The sequence below is a fragment of the Semicossyphus pulcher genome, unplaced genomic scaffold (assembly GCF_022749685.1).
Source record: "Semicossyphus pulcher isolate SPU_LCO1_2020_fin unplaced genomic scaffold, fSemPul1.0.p SCAF_7, whole genome shotgun sequence".
In the NCBI taxonomy this organism is placed as follows: domain Eukaryota; kingdom Metazoa; phylum Chordata; class Actinopteri; order Labriformes; family Labridae; genus Semicossyphus; species Semicossyphus pulcher.
The window spans coordinates 25,837,059-25,856,080 of NW_027211748.1; the positions used below are offsets into that span (position 1 = coordinate 25,837,059).

Here is a 19,022-nt window from a genome sequence, read left to right on the forward strand (position 1 = left end):
AAGCTACAGTTACTGCAGACGCAGTTCAAGTAGGAGAGGTATTCTGCAGCTCCAACCCTTTGAGGTCGCGCTGGGTAAGAGAGGAGGCCATCACTGAGTGGAATAACGGTGGCTTCCATTGTATTTCTGCGGATCTGATCCAGAAAAGGTCAAAGACAACTGCTGCACAACATTAAGAAAACAGGGAAGAAGACACGTGGGAAACCTGCTACAGAAGGTCAGAGAGGACTGAAGCTCACCTCACGTCACTGCAGCTACAAGAAAACCAGCCAGGCAACAGCTCTGTGGATTAGTTGCATTGTTGAAGCATGAAAACTGAGAACTGTGACTAAACTACTGTGAACTTAGGCTACCAGTGGATGTAATCGTTTTTTCTGAGTCCGGAGGAGCGCCCTCTGGATTGATGTGTCAGGGTTGTATTTCACAGTGTGCATGTATTTGCAGTCTTTGGAATGCGCGGGGCCAGCCACCATTTCATTCGTCATTCATACGCCGAACTAGCAGCTACCACCAGTGGACCAATGCTCTGATGCATTCATTCTCAGACTGAAAAATATAAATCAGTTTGAGTAGATTGACTGATTCAAACCAAACGTTTGGTCTACATAAACAAGTGGATCGTTCCCATATGTAACAGGTAATCCACAGCACCAGCCCTTGTGTTACGTGCATTCTACACAGGATTACAGACTTATCACATGCAGCGGTGAATGCCACAGCATTTACTTTGAGGTGGATCATCTACATGAACACACTGCTACATACAAAGCCAGTAGCAGTTCAAATAAATTAAGCTAATTAAACTCCAGTCAGAGGTTGGTTCTGGGTCCAAATGTTCCTCAACACGGTGCTGGTGGTCCTGACGGACCTGGCGGCCCGGCTCCTGGGTAACACCGTGTTCCGGCAGCACTTCCATCTGTGGCTGTCAGCAGTGGTGATGTTTGGTCCTGCGTTGAGCCTCTGGGTCTCCCAGCACAGCATCTTTGCCAAGAGAAGCCACTTCCTGTACAGGTGAGGCTGCTTCCTGTTTGTGTTCTTCGAACCAGGCGTATTATTATTATGCCACTGTATTTCCCACAATGCCCTCCGGTGTCACTGCTCAAAGGGAATACTGTCACTGTTTTAAACGTTTCATTTGTTGAAAGCTGAGCAGGACATTCTTTCCCTTGAATACATTTTAGAATAGATTTTGTTCTAACATCTTGTGTTCACCACAGGCACATGTATTTGCTGTCAATTTTATTCAGATGGACACTCATTAGCTACGTTTAGGCACTAATACCAAGTATAAGTATAACCCATGTTGTATTCTGCATGGCATAGTGTTATGTTATGTCAGAAATGTAACAACCGTTTTGTGCAATTTTGGAAAGCATTACCACTTTAACAGAGTGAGATTTCAAGATTTTTTTGGCCACCTGGGGGCGGCAGAGCAAGCTGTTAGCACAACATGGTTGTATTTTCACCCTATTAAGTTGATTTAGGTGTGCTTGACAGCAAAGGGGGTTTATTCACACATTAGGCTTGTTCGAGATGAGCGAGGCCTGCGCAGAATCGATCGCCGCCTTGCCAAGCATATTGCATGACGGTTAGATTGTTGTCCAACTTGCTCTGAAAACCCGACTGCGCGAAGCTCTGAAGTCCCGCGAGAGAGAGGGGCGGCCGCAGTTGCTCTCCACCGACTGCACACCTCCATGCATGATGGGAAACGACTTGCTCTGGTTTGAGTGAAGCGCCTATTGGCTAAAAAAAAAGCTTTGACACCCCCCACGAGGAAGTGATGAGACTTCTTATTCATCATTATTCATTAAACTTAATGAAGTGTCAGACAGACACCAAACGGTTTTATCATAGTACTGTCATTCACATTGTAATGCTTTACTCATTTATCATAAACGCTCTTAATAAACATAAATGCAATGACGTTTGTATCGAAATAACTATCAAAAGCCCTGAATAAAATATAATGAGAACTTAATATTAAATCCAGTTAAAATAAAAATGATAGTAGTAATAATAATAATATCAACAACAACAACAACAACAAATAAAGACTTTATTCACTTCAATTTACAGTGAGGTGTTGGTAAAGATGCTTGACGAGGCGAGTGTCCGACTTTATGACTCCTCCCCCGACTGCAATCGGCTGCGATCATCTCGAACAAGCCTATTAAGTAGCCACAGTGCAGAGCCAACACCTCCACAATGTCCCGAGAGAAATATCTGGCTCTTTGGTACTAAATGCTCCACCAGTTAGTTTCTTACCCTCGTCTGTTCGCTTTATCAGAGATTTTTCCCTAAAAACAGCTGCCTGCTGCTGCTGGAGCGAGTAATGTTTAATTATGGCCTATTTTTAAACCATGTTATTTTCAAGACAGTTTTACTTCACAAACATATACAATATCATAAACGTACAGCCAAAGAACCCTTTACCCTTAGACACTTGATTCAGATAAGAAAAAGTTTTGAAGAAAAGACATACAGCTCCTGCTGTGCCAGGAAGCAATCATAAGATCAACTGCTGAGTCTGTCATGGTGTGAAACATCATGAAATGCTGAATAGGAGCCGTTAGAGAACCATCTGGATTTCAGCTTTATGTAAATACACTAATTGACAGTTATGTGGCAGTGATGCTGTTTAACGACTACACTAAATGTTCAATATGCCAGAATTTAATTGATCTTCTTCCCTCCCATCACTCTCTCTCTCTCACTTGACTTCTTAATTGTTCACATTTCTCCTCTCCTTCTCCCAGGATGTTCTTGCGCTCTGGTTGGGGCTGGACCTGCATCTTTGTTGGGTCCTTTGTCTTCCTCCTCTCCTTCTCCATCCGTCGCTCCCTCTCCCTCTCCATGCGCCACCTCTCCCGGCTTGGGGTTGCCGGTGGGTTGTGGCTTGGTTTCTGTAAACTCCTGGACCTTCTGGAGAACGCCACAGGAAGCTGCTACGAACCTTTACTCAATGGCCCAGAGGTCACCAACGGGCAGCCTCTGTTGGTGTTGAGGGAAGGGGAGAGTAAGTCAGTGTGCCTCAAAGCTGGGATGCTGTGGAGGGGGTATGAAGTCTCAGAGGATGTCTTCCTCCTCTGTCTCTGCTGCCTCTTGTTGGCTGAGGAAACAGCTGTGTTCGGCCCTTATCTGAGCCTGGGTGGGATCTCAGATGCCCCTCTAAGGATCCTCTTTCTCTTTTGCGTCCTCCTGCTCAGCCTCTGGATCTTTCTGCTGCTCTGCCTCTTAGCCTACTTCCCTCAGTTCCCCACCCAGCTGCTAGGGGGAGCTTTGGGGTGTCTGAGCTGGAGAGGACTATACCAGGGCTGGTACCGCCTCGGGCCCGGCTGGTGCTCACCTGGGAGACCTGGACAGGGACTGCTCAACACCAAGAGCTGCAGTAGCGAAGTAGAAGATGCACAACTCAGCCATGATCACAGCAATTAACAGAAAACACAAAGGCGGATGACATCAGTCGCTCTCGGTGGTTTTAGAGATGTCTGAAGATTCAGTTTGTCTGTGTGCTCAAGAAGAAGACGAAAACGTTTTGACTGTCATGACTTTCTGAACTCAAAATTAGTTTGCAATAAATAGAAAATGGCTCAAATTATTTGATGAATTTGTGACATGCTAATTAACAAATAAATAAAGCTCGCACCTAAACAATAGATGTCAAACTACTAAAGAAAGACTCATGAACAGGATGGATGTGCGGCTGACAGATGCTACCAGACAGCCACATGTTTTTCTGTCAACATTAGGTACAGTTCAGAGTCGACTGTCTGAAGCATCTCAACGGAGAAAATGTAAAGGCTGTTTTTGTTACACACGCTGCCGTCACTTGTGTTTGTTAAGCCTGCAAATTCTGAGATTAAAACAATCACATAACTCTCACCTGAATCCCGGCTCCCTTTACCTGGCTGTGCTTCAAGCAAACACTTTTAATGCAAGCATGTTTAGCCAGTATATTTATCATCATTTAGCGTCATAGCATGCTAACATGTGCTTGTAAGCACTAAACATGATTTGCAGTTTATTTTTCTTATTTGATTTGAATGACAAAATTAGACTCGTCCACTACCTCCCAAACTAATGACATTCCCATCAGACTGAAAAATAGAGCGTGTTTAAATACCATAGGGTCAAGATCATATGTTATGTTAGGAAAACAAGATAATCATGTTGTTTCCTCTTATTACTAAGGTCAATCAGGGATCAGGAAAGCCATGTCTGCATACGTATACGGCGTCTGGACAATTGTACCAACCGATGTGCCCATTACCAATCAACACATCAGACTGTAGGTCACATCGATCAAGGTCTGACACAGGCAGTAATCGCAGTGTGCCCTTCTGTTAAAGAAAACATTTAGATCAGTTTTCTCATTTAGTAAAAGACAAACCCGTCAGTTTATCACATGCAGGAAAATTCTTTAGTAAATCATCTTGAAAAATATTTACCAGCTTGGCCTTTTTGACAGGCTGACATGTTGTAATCTTAACATCACAATGATTCTCCTCACTGAGGTAACAAAGCTCCTGTTCTTAAGATAAGATTATTTATCACAACAAAACAGCCTCATTACTGGATTCATAACTGAAAAGTGAGCCGAGGTATAAAGGTGTAGCTGTGTCTGCAGTATTGAGTCATTAGAACATAAAATCTCGTTTCATAATAGTCAAAGATGAAAGTTTGACCAAGTCCCATCCCTGAACTTCCACAGTCAGCTGCCAAATAGAGCCCATTATAATGGCAGGCAGTGGTACAGAGCTAAAGATGGTCTGACATTGTCAGCTTAAATCAGCCGCCACAGTAGTCAAGATTTCATTTTCAGTAATACGAGGAAACGACCTTTGTGATATGAGGTGTTTATTTTCAGATAACAAAGCTTGTTTTCTTGATATGAAGAACTAATTAATGATCTTTTATTTATTGCATTCAAAATACTAATTGCGAGTATAGCCGTTCTCTTCTTCTGTAAATAAGTACCATTGAAGATACCTACAGATTTTAAGGTCTGTTAAGTCACTGTCGCCGAATGAGGTAACACAATGGCAATTGAGCTTAATATCACAACCAGCGCCCACTTAATAAAGAGTTTTCCATCACCGAGCAGTGGTTGGTCTGCCAGAGAGGGTAGGCGGAGCTAAGCAGCTGCTTTTCCACTCTCTGCAAGTGTTGTGAGTAAACAGTAATCTACTATGGCTGAACAGAAGGAAAAGATGGATGACTACAGATAAAACTACAGAAAATCCAAAGAAAAAGAAACAAACTCGACGCTCAGATGAAGGCAAACAGTCTAAAAAGGAAAGCGACCGTCAGCGAGGAAAATCAGGAGTTACAACCGGAGCCAACCGTGGACGTCACACATGCAACACTGGATATCTGGGAAGTGTGCTCCCGCAATTACCGTGTATCGCCATAGACGCCGCCAAAGAGAACGAAACTGAGATCTTCGAGATTATACAATTCCAACAGACTCAAAACAGGAAGACTTCCCTCTGAAGACAGACGACCATTTTCCTCCTAAATTTGTTTTATTGATAAAAACATCTCCAGAAAGAAAATATATACAAAAAACATCAGCTATCAAACAGCAGAAAATCAATGCTGCCCTGAAATCTGATGGGAGTTAATCAGATCAACCTCAAAAATCATTACATGCAGTAACACAGCGCTCAAAAGGATTGGGAGGTTGTACCATTTGTCTATTACATAGAAAGACATAAAGCTTCTTGTCTGGAAAACAGTGATAAATTACATTGGTGGTTGCTTACTGTTCATTTCCTTTTACTGTCATTAGCAACATCTTGCAATATTTTAACTTCTACCCAGATAATGGTCATTAAATCAATCGGATAGTTACAAAAACTGATGACATTACCATTAATAATGAAAACGTAAGACACAAGAAGTATTTTGAATATGCAGGATATCATTACGACCATCCTAGATTGAGAAGTTCACGGCCAATGACAATTAAGGCATAGTTTGAACTTCTGTCTTGTAAAGACAATCCCTTCTTTAAAAGTTGGGCTCACATTTAATAAGCAAAGTTAGCTTTGCTGGTGTCAGTGGATAAAAGTGGGGTTTGCTTCTCATTGACATCATTAAATAGTGAAATATTGACACGTGACATTCAGTTTGCTACAGCTACAGTGCGTCTGCTCTACAGTCTAAAGCAACTTCAGCACTTTCTCCCACGACCGCTTTACAGGAGTTCAAACAAACAGTATGCACTAGTCAGTAACTTTTCTGATTGTTGAACGTGTTAAATATTACCAACATGGTATACATTAAAGCCAAGTGAATATTTGTGTGTACTTAACATATTTGAAGAGGAACAGGTACATCTGAAGCTGAACCATTTAAAGTGTCAATGTGGTTTCAGACCATGGCAGATTCCTAGAAAATGAAATATTCAAAAAGGTCATAAAGGGATCAGAAGAAGGATTATTATCAAGAGAGGGAGGAGATCGGGGAGCTAACAGAGTCCAGGGGTTCCCAGTGACAGTTCATCATGGCGTCGTAGAGCTCCTCGCTGCGCTGCATAAAATCTTTGTTCCACTGCTCCACATCACACTCGGGTATGGGCTCTGTAAAATACCAGCACACACCGATTTGAAAACATCCACTGTATGATATTTACCTGTGCATGCAAACAAAGCCGATGGGCTAGAGTCTGTCTCACACTGGACACCTCAGTGCAACAAAAAGGTTTCTACCTGTTACCATCTAAATAACTAAGCAAACAAATTAGAGGTATATATACTATATCATTCCCGACAGAAAAGATTAAATCAGCTGACGCCTTAATTACCACCACATATTGAGTAAAAATAACCATCTATGGTAAATATGGCCATGTCTGATCAAAGTGCTCCAAAAAATCTAGAGCCTTATTTATAGGTGGAAACCGGGACAAGTTATGACAGCATGCCCTGTATGACTTTAGGAGCATTTGATGCCAAACGGGTCTCCTTACCTTCAGCATTATCCTCCTCGACACCCTCGGTCTCCTCATTGCTCTGCTGAAGAAAGACATCACACATTGGCAATTATTAAGAATCCCTGGTGTATGTATTCATGCCTGGAAATAAACAATGCAACTTTGACTTTTGCACAAACTGTAGTATTGCAGGATGGTTTTGTTTTGCATTTTCTACGTAAAAATATGGAGACAAAATGTCCCCTAGTTTCCTCTCCAGTGTGCAGAAATGTCATTGCATTATCATACATCATGTTTTGACTAGCTAAGCACAAGCTCTTAAAGTGACTTAGAGACTTGCCCCATCAAGATGACTTTCAAAAACTCCATGCTGTCCGTGTATTTGTGTATTTAAAGAAATATGTCTGCATTAAGCAAAAACACTTAATTGCTTTGAGAATTGATTAGAGCGTTACCACTCATGCCTATACAATAAATATGAGGCCACAGCCAGCTGCCAGTTAGCTTAGCACAAAGACTGGATGAAGGAAACAGCTAGCCTGGACTGGTCCAAAGGGGACAAAATCAGTTCTATAGAAGCTCACAAGTGTACATGTTTTATTACGTTTGATTAACTGGTTTGGACGTCACTGTGCCCCGTTCTTTTTAACTTCTTGTGTCCAACAACAATAACAATACCTTCATCAATGACAAAAAAGCAGAAAATCCTCACATTTAAAAGGACGGAACCAGAAAAAGTTTGATATTTATGTTGAAAAATGACTTGAACAATTAATCAGTTTTAAAAAATTGTTTTAAATTAAATTCCTTTGCCTTAACCAACTAATCGTTGCAGCGCTAAAAAACAGCTGATCCAACTTCTTGCAGTAAAACAGAAGTTTTGCCCTGACAGACATACGGCCAAGTTCATTCAGTCGCTGTAAACAAACCTCAGCTGACCCCTGGCTGAAGTGGTTACAAGCAGTCAGACTATTTTGGCGGTGCTACAGGGTGTAGTTCACCTTTATTGGTGGAGATTACCAACCTCTACTCAGTCTAATGCTTTGCACTTCATTGAGTTGCACCCTGGACCCGTCTCTCTACTTACCAAACAAATGCAAAACCATCTTTTTCTTTAAAAGTAAGTGTGAACGTTTTCCCTCACCTCTACAGCTCCTGACACGTCAGTGGACATGGGTGGCATCCCCACGGGAGGTGGAGGCATCATGTGGCCTGGTGGGGGGTATCCATAGGGCCCATAGTTGTAGTTGTACCCGCTATTGTAGCCCGTGTTGTAACCACTGTTGTAGCCGCTGTTGTTGTAGCCGCTGTACTGGTCATAGCCGCCCCACTGAGGGTAGTAACCCCCCTGACCCCCGCTGCTCTGGCTGCCATAATAACTGGACTGGGACGGGTTGTAGTTGCTATGGTAATTCTGACCCTGGCCCCCATGGTAGTTGCTCATCTTCTGGCTGCAACATAAAAAAATGCAAAAAGGTAGCATTAACATTTGAAGGGAATTTGGTGAATGACACTTTGAGTAACTCGGCTCAGTTAATGGATTAAGATCTGTCAAAAACAGTTAAAGTAAATATGTTAGCTAATTACAATTTATATTGGTTTTTTAATCTGCCTGCAATCAGATTGTCAACCTAGGGAGGTCAAACGGAAACACCAGAATAAAACAGGGTATATTTATTTACTAAGGGTTAAATAGGCGTACGTGTCTCAGTGGAATTTAAAGGGATTTAAAGGCGTACGCTGGATAAAAAGTCAGAACACATTTAAAAGAAAATGAATGTAGTTGAACAATTATTTATGGATGTTTCTTTGGCAGCAGGTTTTAATCAAGAGGTACACTTTCTGCTCTGTGCAGTATCTGAGATGCAAACTAATCCTACTTACTGTTAAACTGTGTAAGTACATGAATAGATGTCCGGGGGGAAATATTCTTACTGCAGTACTATGCAGATAAAGATATGAATTCAACAAATTGGGGACTATTTTTAGCTGCAGATTAATCCACATTTAGAGCTCTCGTGAGTATTTGAAACAGCGGTGAATAAGGGTTTGTGTCAAAATAAACTACATTGTGTTCATGTTTGTCAAATATGCTAAATTAAGTTGTAACATGTAATTCATGGCTCTTTGCTTTCAGAGATTTAGAGATAAAAGGAGCTCAACGGCAAAGATAAATAAGATGAATCAGGCTTTAATACACACGCGACTTGTTGGTACGATACATTTACTGTGTGTTTGGGCCTGCACAGTGTACTTAACGATAAAACATAGTATAGCAATCCAGATGTGCAGTCTAGAGATCATCTTTCTTACCTCTTTGCCACAGCGATACTCAGTCTGAGCGGCTTTCCTCCCAGCATCGTACCCTGGCACTCCTCGATCGCCTTCTTTTGCTCGCCCTCCTCCCCAAACTTGACAAAGCCGTAACCTCTGCAGGTCAAACAACAGTTACACTTCCTCTCCACAACACCACACGCTCCATACTTGGCAATTAAACAGCCACTTATAATGAGAAACAGAATATAATGGATATTATTATGGTAGAACTGAAACTTGTTGTTTTACTTTTAACATGAGGTAGCATCACTTGAATTGTGAGTTGCTCTTGCTTAGCCTATATGGGGAAAACAATAGTTTCAGGATAAGACGGTAAGAAAACATTTTTTCAGCCTTTTTTCGAAAACAGATGAAGATGGTGGTCAACGTCCAAAGCACTGCTATCCAAATTAACATTACAAAACAGAATCCAGGAAACATTTTATATTATTGTACATTGTTTACAATAATATTAAAACCAGAATATTATACAAGACAGCAGGTAAAATGAACACATTATGCATTATACGCTTCTGAAACCACGTCGCTCTCTCGTCGACCTCTACGAGTCCACATACCTGGAGTATCCATACTGGTCGGTGACCACTTTGGCTCCCTTGCAGGAAAGGTACTTCTTGAAAACTTGGTGTAGCTGGAAGTCGTCCACCTCAGAGGCCAAGTCGCCCACAAACACTGAGAACTCGGGCCTAAGAGAAGTAAAGACTCTGATCAAAACTTTTTTATACACAGGCATTAATGTCAAGGCCTAAAAGGGGCAGGTTTTTGAGGAGGCGTTATTTGCCCTGTTGACCTGACAAATAAATTAGTACCTCTCTTGTGGTCTTTATGGTATAGATTCTGTAATTAACATAGCCAAGCCTGATCCATAAGTCATTGGAAGAAACAATCACATCCTCTCTAGAGCGAATAAAAGGAATGATGACTAATCCAACCAACCTACAGCAACATGTTCAGTATGTCTGCATGTTACTGTATTCAATCTAGAAGCGTGTCAGAAGCCAAAATGTTTCCCATGTCTTCAATAGTATAATTGATAATAAAAAATGTGCAGTGTTATGCCATCAGTTAAACCACAAATGGTCGAATCATATTGTGGAAATTTGATAAGACTGTCTTATTATTTTACAAATTCTGTCGTCCAACATCAAGATTTTAAGCAAATTGTACTTGGAGGGTTCCAAAAGAAGCTGTAAGAGAGCATCGCCTAAAAATCATTCATTGGTATTTTTTGTAACAGTTTGTCATAACACAGACCTGTAAGTTTCAAGGAGTGTTAAAAGGGAACTACACCTATTCAGCACTGCACTCTTACAACAATGTCCCCATAAAAGCTGATGGTGACGCAATGACACACTTTTTTCACACAGATTATCTGGAGCCACAAAAGGCTTCTTATGACCTATTATCTTTTTCCTGTACTCAAATTATGTTCTGTACATCAGTTCCCCTTAAAGTTACACCTTGAAGGCATATCTCAGGTGTTCTCAATTATCCTGTCTTATTTGTTCTCAGGCAGATTGGACTTGTGTGGATCTTTTACGTGTGTTTTTCTTACATTTACCACACAGTGAAAAATATTCTTAACAGTATTTTGATATTGATTTCAGCCAGATTGGCCAGCCTTGGCCTACATGACAGGGATAATGGGATCAGCAAGGTATTGAATACACTAATTCACAGTTAGCCAAACTGACAATAAAACAATTATTTTTAACGTTTCAGGATAAAGACAATAGTTTTCCCCTTTACAAAGGTTGAAAAGAATCTTTCTTACATTGACTCAAAAACTGGCACACAAAAGTTGAATGTGAATCATATCTTACCCTGCCTCTGGCCGTTTGCCGTAGGTGGCATAGTTTAGCTTAAACTTCCGGGGCTGCACAGGGGGAGAGAAAAACACACACACTAAGCCAACATCGAACACAAAAGACGTGTAGTATAGCACTGATATTGCTGGAAATAAAGAGTGGAGTTATTATGGTTGTTATTTGGGTTTACATACCTCCTCCACCACCCAGACCAGCCTTTAGCCCATTCCTCAGTTAGTTCCTACCAGAGACTCTATTCACCAGCTTCAAACAAAGTACATTCATGTACAAGCAGCCTCTCAGCCACCTTCAGCAGCAGGTACAGGCCAGTGGACAGGGGAGCCCAGTAGCTTGGCCAGCTCACAGTGCCAACAGCATTTCGAATTCAGCAGCAAGCAGCTAACGCTTACAACTATTCACACCACTTGAGACTCGTAACATTTTTAAGCTGGAATGATAACTACTAAATTACATCTGTAGACCCGTAAGCAGATTAGCTGTCACTGGAGGAATATAGGATATAGCGTCACTTAATAGTATCTGCTTCTGTTTAGTGAAGCTTTTGATAAAATTCTCTGAAAAAGCACAGTAGTGTTAGCATTAGCAACACATACAGCAAATCAAGTAGATTTGGCAAACCAAACCAATGTATTACCAAGAATGTGTTTTTACAGAGCAAAATGACAATCCCACATAATACTGACTCATTAATAATTAACATTATTGAGTTACTGTTGTAACAAAGGAGGACCAAGACTAGCTGAGCTCCACTATCCACATTAACATCAACAATTAAATACTGCTTGATAATTTAAGTCTAACGCTGGGAAAAAAAAGGAAGGCAGTATTAAATTGTCAATAGTATATATAAAAATATTTGTAGAGAAATAAACATTATCCATACAGCAGTAAGGATTGCATCAAAGATATATGAGTAGTATTTTGCAATTACACCATAGAACTAACCGGGTTTGATCCAGGGACCAGTTTTCCGTTGAGTCTTTGCACACAGCGGTCGACACTTGCTTCATCTGCCAGCTCCACAAAGCAGTATCCTGCTGAGCCACTGCAAAAGAGAAAGAAATGTTAGGGACAGGTGAAGAGAGATTAGTTTCTATAAAGGCAATGCAGCCGTATTCACATTTAAACATCTTAAAACAACATTTGCTGGAAGCACTTACAGGGTTTCCTGTCAATGTTTATAGTCGTTGGAATCAAAGTGTTACAATAACACACCTTTTGGTCCACATTGAGCATATTGTTTAACTTTACTGATGTGAACTTGCACATTCCCTAGAGAATACTGTTCACATGGATATGTGTATATGTTTTTATAATAGTTTCTGACTTACAGCACTTGTAATTGTTACGGCTGTATGTGTTCCCTGCACTGTTTGTCCCTTTTGCCTTTCTGTTGTCTTCCCAGCTCTTCCCTGCTGATTGCACAATGATGTTCACCCGGTCTTGGATGCTTAAAACCCCCAGACTTGGCATCTGAAGGGGAGAGGCTTCTGGAGTGGGGAATGCTGTCAGACTGGGATTCTGTGTTGTGTTCTAGTTGCTTTTGTTAGACTTCAGTTAATGATTCAGTAGTTACTATTGTCTTCAGTAAATCCCTTGGTTTTGACTTTTTTTAAAGGTGTTTCCTGTGAGTTTGTTGGGTCAAATGTGGATAGTTGTTAGCCCCATAGGGCCGCCTTAGGGTGGGGCGTAACAGTCATACATATTACTTTATATCTTCATCTATCTATATATTTTGTATGCACCAATATACCAAAGCCAATTCCTTGTTTGTGAAAAACCTACTCGGGAATAGACCCAATATGACAAATATTTTTCAATTGGAAACACACCAGCTCATTGAATATTATAGTAATCTTCTTCAATCCAATAAACATGGAGGCTGATGTTGGAATGAGGTGCTCCGTATATCCTACCCTGTTATCCGGTGAGTGATGATCTTGACTCCAAAGGGCGATTCCCCCATAGCGCTGAAGGCCTGCTTGATGAAGTTCTCATCCATATATGGGTCTAACTAAACACACATGCAAAGAAACATTACTAGGACACTTTTAATCAAAAAACAAATCACAAAGATACATTTGTATAAAAAATGCAGAATGCCGCACATTTGACGTCATTTGATATTACAGACATAAATTCACAGACTGTAAATGATAGCATTAATCGTGGTTCTGCTCCAGGTGTCCTGAAAGCGATGCAACGGAGCAAGGAGGCAACATACAGGCATATCGCAATAACTAAACATAAATGGATTGGCGCAAGTGTTGTTGTAATCATGGACACCTGTCCCTTTTTTGCCTGTCGCGAAAAGACCAGTAGACGACAGTTTTAGATATCATTAAACGCTCGCCCATTTCTTTAGTCACGTTACTTGGCTCAGGTTAATGTAGTATGTTGCTTTCACACATATTAACGCTATAGTGTCTTTAAAAATGAACATTTACGCTAACCCATTTCAAGTCGCTCTGAATTTAATGGTTGCTGGCTGTGAGGGTAGATTAGCGGGGACAACAACAACGTGGTGGCTCGAAGTGCTTGAATCATTTTACCACAATGTTGGCTACAATACTGAGTTTTTGAAATGTAGGAAACAAAGTCCTACATTGCAAATACCTAGAACAGAGGTTAGTCTAATCTTTTACGACAATAGTCTCGTATACGGGCTAACTTTACGTAACCCAGCTAGCAACCAGCACGCGCAGCAAAGCTAACGTCCCCACACTGAAAAAAACTTTAAACACACAAACATACATCACCCATCCACAGGCTCGTCTGTCTGTTAAACATCTTGAAGTCTGCGAAGGGGGTTGAACTGTAGTTGGAATCGTTAGTGTTTTACGTGGATTTTAAAAAAGCGAAAAAGTTCTCCAGTCGTTCACGCTAAACGAATCGATTTGTGGTTCCGCTTCCGTTTCAAGGTAGTGCGATGTCACTTCCGGTGTTACACTGAGTCTGCCCCTATGGTCTGCCCTCCTCCGGAAAACTGCATGCACAACTGCATTCATAAATGGTGAAAAGATTATTTTCTTGACATGATTTTCTTAATGTTCCTTAAATTGATTAATTAAAGCTGGTCATCAAACGGACTGAAATTAATACTGATGCCTCTATATGAGCTACAAAAGCAAACAAGACCATCAGCGACAAGATCGATTATATCTTTAAAATTATTTTTACCACTGCTGGAGGGTAGGTGTCAGAGGGGGTGGTTAACTTGAGATACCAGATCAGCCTTTTTTTCTATATTTTCCACTGCAAAGATCCACAGCGATCGAATCATTTGAATGTTATAAGAAACCAGAATTAGATTTTTTGTTAGAAAACACTTCTTACACATGTACATGACAAAGAGATATCATCAGCAAAGAGAGAAGAGGTATCACTTTGTCCACAGGGGTCACCAAAATCAACACAAACCTAAAGATCCTCACAGGAGTTTTAATTATTTCTGAGGGCCAACTTATTAGTCTTTCTTATGGTATTGTTTTTTAATTATAGTATTTCAGACAGCTATAACCCGTATAGTAAAATTAAATTCTGAAACACGGGGAAAAAATAATGTCGAGTGTTCACTTTGTCAAGTCAATCAATGTTAAGTGTTTAACGCATTATTCAATAGAACTGATTGTAGGCTAGATGTCGAGTAGCCCCTATTATTTCAGCTTCGATCATTATTCAACAATTGAAATTCCCACTGTCGAGCCTACAGGGCCCAAATTATGTGCAGATAAAAACATTTGATTTATAGATATATCCAGGTTAAAAAAAAGAAAATAAATTAATGTGTGAATATCCCTTTCTCAGGCCAGGTAGTGTTTACATCTATGATATCACTGTCCAGCCAAAAAGGAACAAAACAATCTTCTGTTGATTCTAATGTGTCAGAGAGAAAATACACCGTAAAGATGAACGTACAAAAAAACATCAATAAAGGTTTATTTTTAAATATTGCAATTAATTGTCAAGTTATGCGATATCAATTAAATTTCAAACTTGTTTAAAATTGTGTTCATGTTGTTGGTGGTGATGCTTAACCAATTTTCTATAGAGCAAACTAAGTGAACAGCTGTATATAAATGCAGTAAAGACAAGTCTAAATAAAAAAAAGAAAGAAAAAATAATTCAACCCAAGAACAAAAAAAGTTACTAAAGTTAGGTGCCTCAGTATGGACAACACTATAAGCATGCTATGCCATTGGCGTATGGAAACATTCAGCAAAGTTGCTTTAAAATGTCTCACAACTAGGCCTACCTTAAAGCTTGGCAGATGACGGTTATAAGGTGTGAAGACTGTAGGTAACTTGGAACATTTTGACATGCTTGTCCAAATGATTGCATTTACAATTTATTCAGTGTTACACACCTGCAATTCAAGTGATATATTATACACGTACTTATCAATAGCGTAGCTGAAAAGGTCTGTAGTTTTTAGTTGCAATATGCTTTAGCTGTATTTCGAATTTGACTCCCATAGCTGAGTACAGTACACAGGAGTACCGGGTTAGATCATGTAGCCGTCTGCCGTCAACACCACAAGTGATCGACGACAAGTTTCAGATTTAATGTTTTCAACCATGTGACAACGTAATAACCCTACTGTCAGTAGCTACTTCTCAAAATCAGGTCCCACCGAGATTTGAACTCGGATCGCTGGATTCAGAGTCCAGAGTGCTAACCATTACACCATGGAACCTCTTACAGAATCACACACTGCGTTCATCTTAATGCCAAGCCCACACCAAAGGTTATAATAAACGGTCATTTAACAGTTTGAAAAAAAAAGAAAACAGGATAAACAAACTTGTCAACTTGTTTAATATGCCATTTCTATTGTAAATTGAATGCACTTACTGTATATAGCGCAGTCCATTGCAGTCTGTCCGTCACCACTGACACTGTGATCTCCTGCTGCTTTACTGACAATCTACCACATGAAATATCAGCCCAAATGAATTCATGGAAATTCAATAACTTAATCAGAGGTTAGGGGTTTGATTAATGCAATTTGAAATCTTTAATATTATGGGGTCAAGAGTTATCCGATAACAAAGGCAATAAATTCAGGTCCTACCGAGATTTGAACTCGGATCGCTGGATTCAGAGTCCAGAGTGCTAACCATTACACCATAGAACCCCTATGAGAGGTTATGCTGCGTTCAAAAACAATTTGTGTGGGTGGGAATTCCCGCAATCTTGCCATCAGAGATTTTAAATAAATGTTTTCTTACTTTATATTATTTGCTAATTTAATTGATGGACACGTATTTTGAAAATATTAAAATGTAAAAATACATGAATGCAATGTCATAACAGAACAGTATAGTATTGAGGGTGAAACCATTATTATGAGGCATTGTTTAGGGTTAAATGTAAACTGATTTACTCACCTGGCATAGGCCTATTGTGTTTTTCCTAACGGTATTATCCGTGCAGATTTCTGACAAGATTATCAAAGATAAGTAGTGAAATATTTAATATGATGTGCGTTAGGGGGTTTAAAAGCTATAGGGGATATAAAAGCAGTTGATATATTGGCATTGAAGATACAGTTTTCTTTTAGGTCTAAATGTCGATTTAACTGTCAATAGAATCAGATAGGTAAGATAGCATGAAAAGATCCTTTTAATTTGAAAGCACATGTGGATGGACTTGTTTTTACTCCGTCGTAGTTTTCTATTCAGCCTACATGACAAAAGGTTTTATTTTTCTTCATAAAATGAATTCCCAAACAGACAAAGCGTCGCAGGGGTATAATGGTTACATATAAACAGAATGTACATGTGTGCTTTAAGTTCCACGACGGCTACAAAACTCAAAAAGCAGGTTACAGGTTTAAATGATCACTTTACAGGAGGTGACGCTGTAACCATGGAGCATAGACTGTATAAACATATGTCATTGCCATGGAGACAGTAAATTCCACTTTGTGCTCGACAGTTTGCTAAAGACATGTGTGCAAAATGACATCGTTGCAGCAAGAAATCATGAATTGTGTGTTATCTGGGGACTTGGAAACCATTAAGGAGCATTTTGAACGCGAGTTTGTCAAAGAGGAGGCGAAGGACAAAGGCTTGTTTGGTTTGAAGGACGAGGTTGGGAGGAACGTGCTGATGACTGCCTCCATGTTGGGACGGAGCGCCATCGTCCGAGAGCTGCTCAGGAATGGGGCCCAGGTCAACGAGCAGACTGACAGGGGTAAGAGAAGGTCATAGAGTTTGCTGTGATGTGTAAAACTACCAATTCTTTTACATATTGATTATATACAAAGTGGGGTAAGAGCTAATACATAATGTAGATAATGATTTTAAAGCCACTGTGAGGAGTTTTTCAATGGTTATGAAACATGAACATCTACAAACCAAAATAATTCCCATGTGAGCCCCCTGTGCCTGGCTTCTAGTTTGAGACTCCCTGTGACTCCCAGGTTATTCCTCCCTACACCTTGCTGCCTGTTGGGGCCACCTGGAGACAGTGAGGACTCTACTTGAACTTGGAGCTGACACACAGGCCAAGACCTTCAGAGGGCAGAAGCCTTTAGACTTAGCCAGCAAGTACTGCAAGGCTGACTGTGCTGACTGTCTCATCCTGGCAGGTGTGTTTAACAGATGTTATGGCAGTTTCTATGAAGTAATGATGTTCTAAATGATTAACAATGTGTGTTTATCTATGTGCAGAAGCTCAACAGGACTTGATGTCATTTATAGCTTCGGTTAAAGACCTTGTCGCTGACCCAGAGAGGAATCTAACAAAAGAGGAGAAGGTAGCACATTTCTTTACATCAGAGTTCAACAACTTACTGAATCTGAAAATAACTTTAAATAGCAATTTTAAATAAATTATCATTGCCATGTATTTTGTTTAAAGCCATGGGTGTAAGATTTGTCCTCTTTGCAAACCACTTTGAATGTCAGTTTTTCACCTGACATTTCACAAATTGTCTCTAAACTCTAAACTGTACATTTGCCATTTTCTCAGCTTTACTGAGCTGACATCTGCAAAGACAAAACTTTCATTTGCCATTCTAAAGGTGTTTTCAACAAAATATCTAAGGAATTATTAGTCCACAAAATTATGCATTCATTCATTAACATCTGGAACATCTTCAACACTTCAACACAAATTAAGATATACATGTTTTGGAATGTTACCTTAAAAAATAATAGTTCCTCATTGTAAATGTAAATAAAGGCTTTAGACATGCTTCTTAATTTCTAATATTCATGCGCACGAGGACATAGTGGCTTCACTTAGTTTAGAAATAATGTGACTTTTTTCTACCATTTAATCATTTCAGTCCTCACGTCTCTGGTGTTTTTTGTGTTTCTCTTGCCTCTTCTGTTCATGACTGCGCAGAAAATCTGCAGGTCTGCATGCTCTGCCAAGTCCGACTGGATTCAGAGCATCACAAACCCAACAGTCTCAGACTTCATAGCTCAAACAAAAGACATAAAGGACACTCTCAAGCCTATTCTTAGCAAGCTGTCAGCTGAATGTAAGTATTGATATGACTGTACAGCAGCATGAGATTTAAGAAATGATTTGACACCTTGTGGTTTTATGTAAAGTATAAAAAAAATATCTGAGATTTGGTATACCAAGTGTGGAATTACATGTTTTGATCATCTTATTTCTGTTTGCAGCTGCTGAGGTGCCTTGAAACACAACAGGAAGAGTCTGAAGCAGAGAGGAAAAAAAACAATGAAATATCAGTGTTCCAATAAATGTCTGAAAGGGGTAAATTTGTTTTCAGTGTATAACTAGTTTGAAATCTAGAGACATTTGGAAATAAGTTTTAAAGGATGGCAAAAAATAAACAAAGCTAAAACTCTATTTAGGTACCATTTAAATGTGATGCTCTACCCATTGTACTTTAAGTTAACTGCCTGCAACAATAAGACCAACAGAAACGTAGCCCA

At 40.0% G+C, this 19,022-nt stretch overlaps 3 protein-coding genes and 2 non-coding genes across 6 annotated transcripts; 2 read left to right on the forward strand and 3 right to left on the reverse strand.

Moving 5' to 3' along the window:
• The first annotated feature begins 695 nt into the window (after positions 1-695).
• Positions 696-3,888, forward strand: fitm1l (fat storage inducing transmembrane protein 1, like). Its single transcript, XM_069684997.1, has 2 exons — positions 696-1,011; positions 2,757-3,888. The coding sequence occupies exons 1-2, from the start codon at positions 833-835 to the stop codon at positions 3,433-3,435; spliced, it is 858 nt and encodes a 285-aa protein (XP_069541098.1). The 5' UTR covers positions 696-832; the 3' UTR covers positions 3,436-3,888.
• A 971-nt stretch (positions 3,889-4,859) lies between these two features.
• Positions 4,860-14,008, reverse strand: trnau1apb (tRNA selenocysteine 1 associated protein 1b). 2 transcript variants are annotated; one of them, XM_069684995.1, is made up of 9 exons: positions 13,858-14,008; positions 13,020-13,117; positions 12,049-12,148; positions 11,098-11,150; positions 9,832-9,960; positions 9,251-9,367; positions 8,082-8,388; positions 6,974-7,016; positions 4,860-6,584 (listed from the first exon to the last, which is right to left on the reverse strand). In XM_069684995.1, exons 1-9 carry the CDS (start codon positions 13,891-13,893, stop codon positions 6,448-6,450), a joined length of 1,020 nt encoding a protein of 339 aa, XP_069541096.1. In that variant the 5' UTR covers positions 13,894-14,008; the 3' UTR covers positions 4,860-6,447. The 2 variants fall into 2 exon arrangements, with proteins under 2 accessions (XP_069541096.1, XP_069541095.1); XM_069684994.1 differs by having other exon boundaries at positions 6,974-7,019.
• Positions 14,009-15,727: 1,719 nt separating this feature from the next.
• trnaq-cug (transfer RNA glutamine (anticodon CUG)) lies at positions 15,728-15,799 on the reverse strand. The gene has a single exon. It is a non-coding gene; the product is annotated as a tRNA-Gln (tRNA).
• A 369-nt stretch (positions 15,800-16,168) lies between these two features.
• Positions 16,169-16,240, reverse strand: trnaq-cug (transfer RNA glutamine (anticodon CUG)). Its single transcript has one exon. It is a non-coding gene; the product is annotated as a tRNA-Gln (tRNA).
• An 826-nt stretch (positions 16,241-17,066) lies between these two features.
• Positions 17,067-18,763, forward strand: ankrd45 (ankyrin repeat domain 45). The gene is made up of 5 exons (XM_069684776.1): positions 17,067-17,301; positions 17,531-17,698; positions 17,781-17,866; positions 18,460-18,598; positions 18,747-18,763. The coding sequence occupies exons 1-5, from the start codon at positions 17,067-17,069 to the stop codon at positions 18,761-18,763; spliced, it is 645 nt and encodes a 214-aa protein (XP_069540877.1).
• The last annotated feature ends 259 nt before the right edge of the window (positions 18,764-19,022 follow it).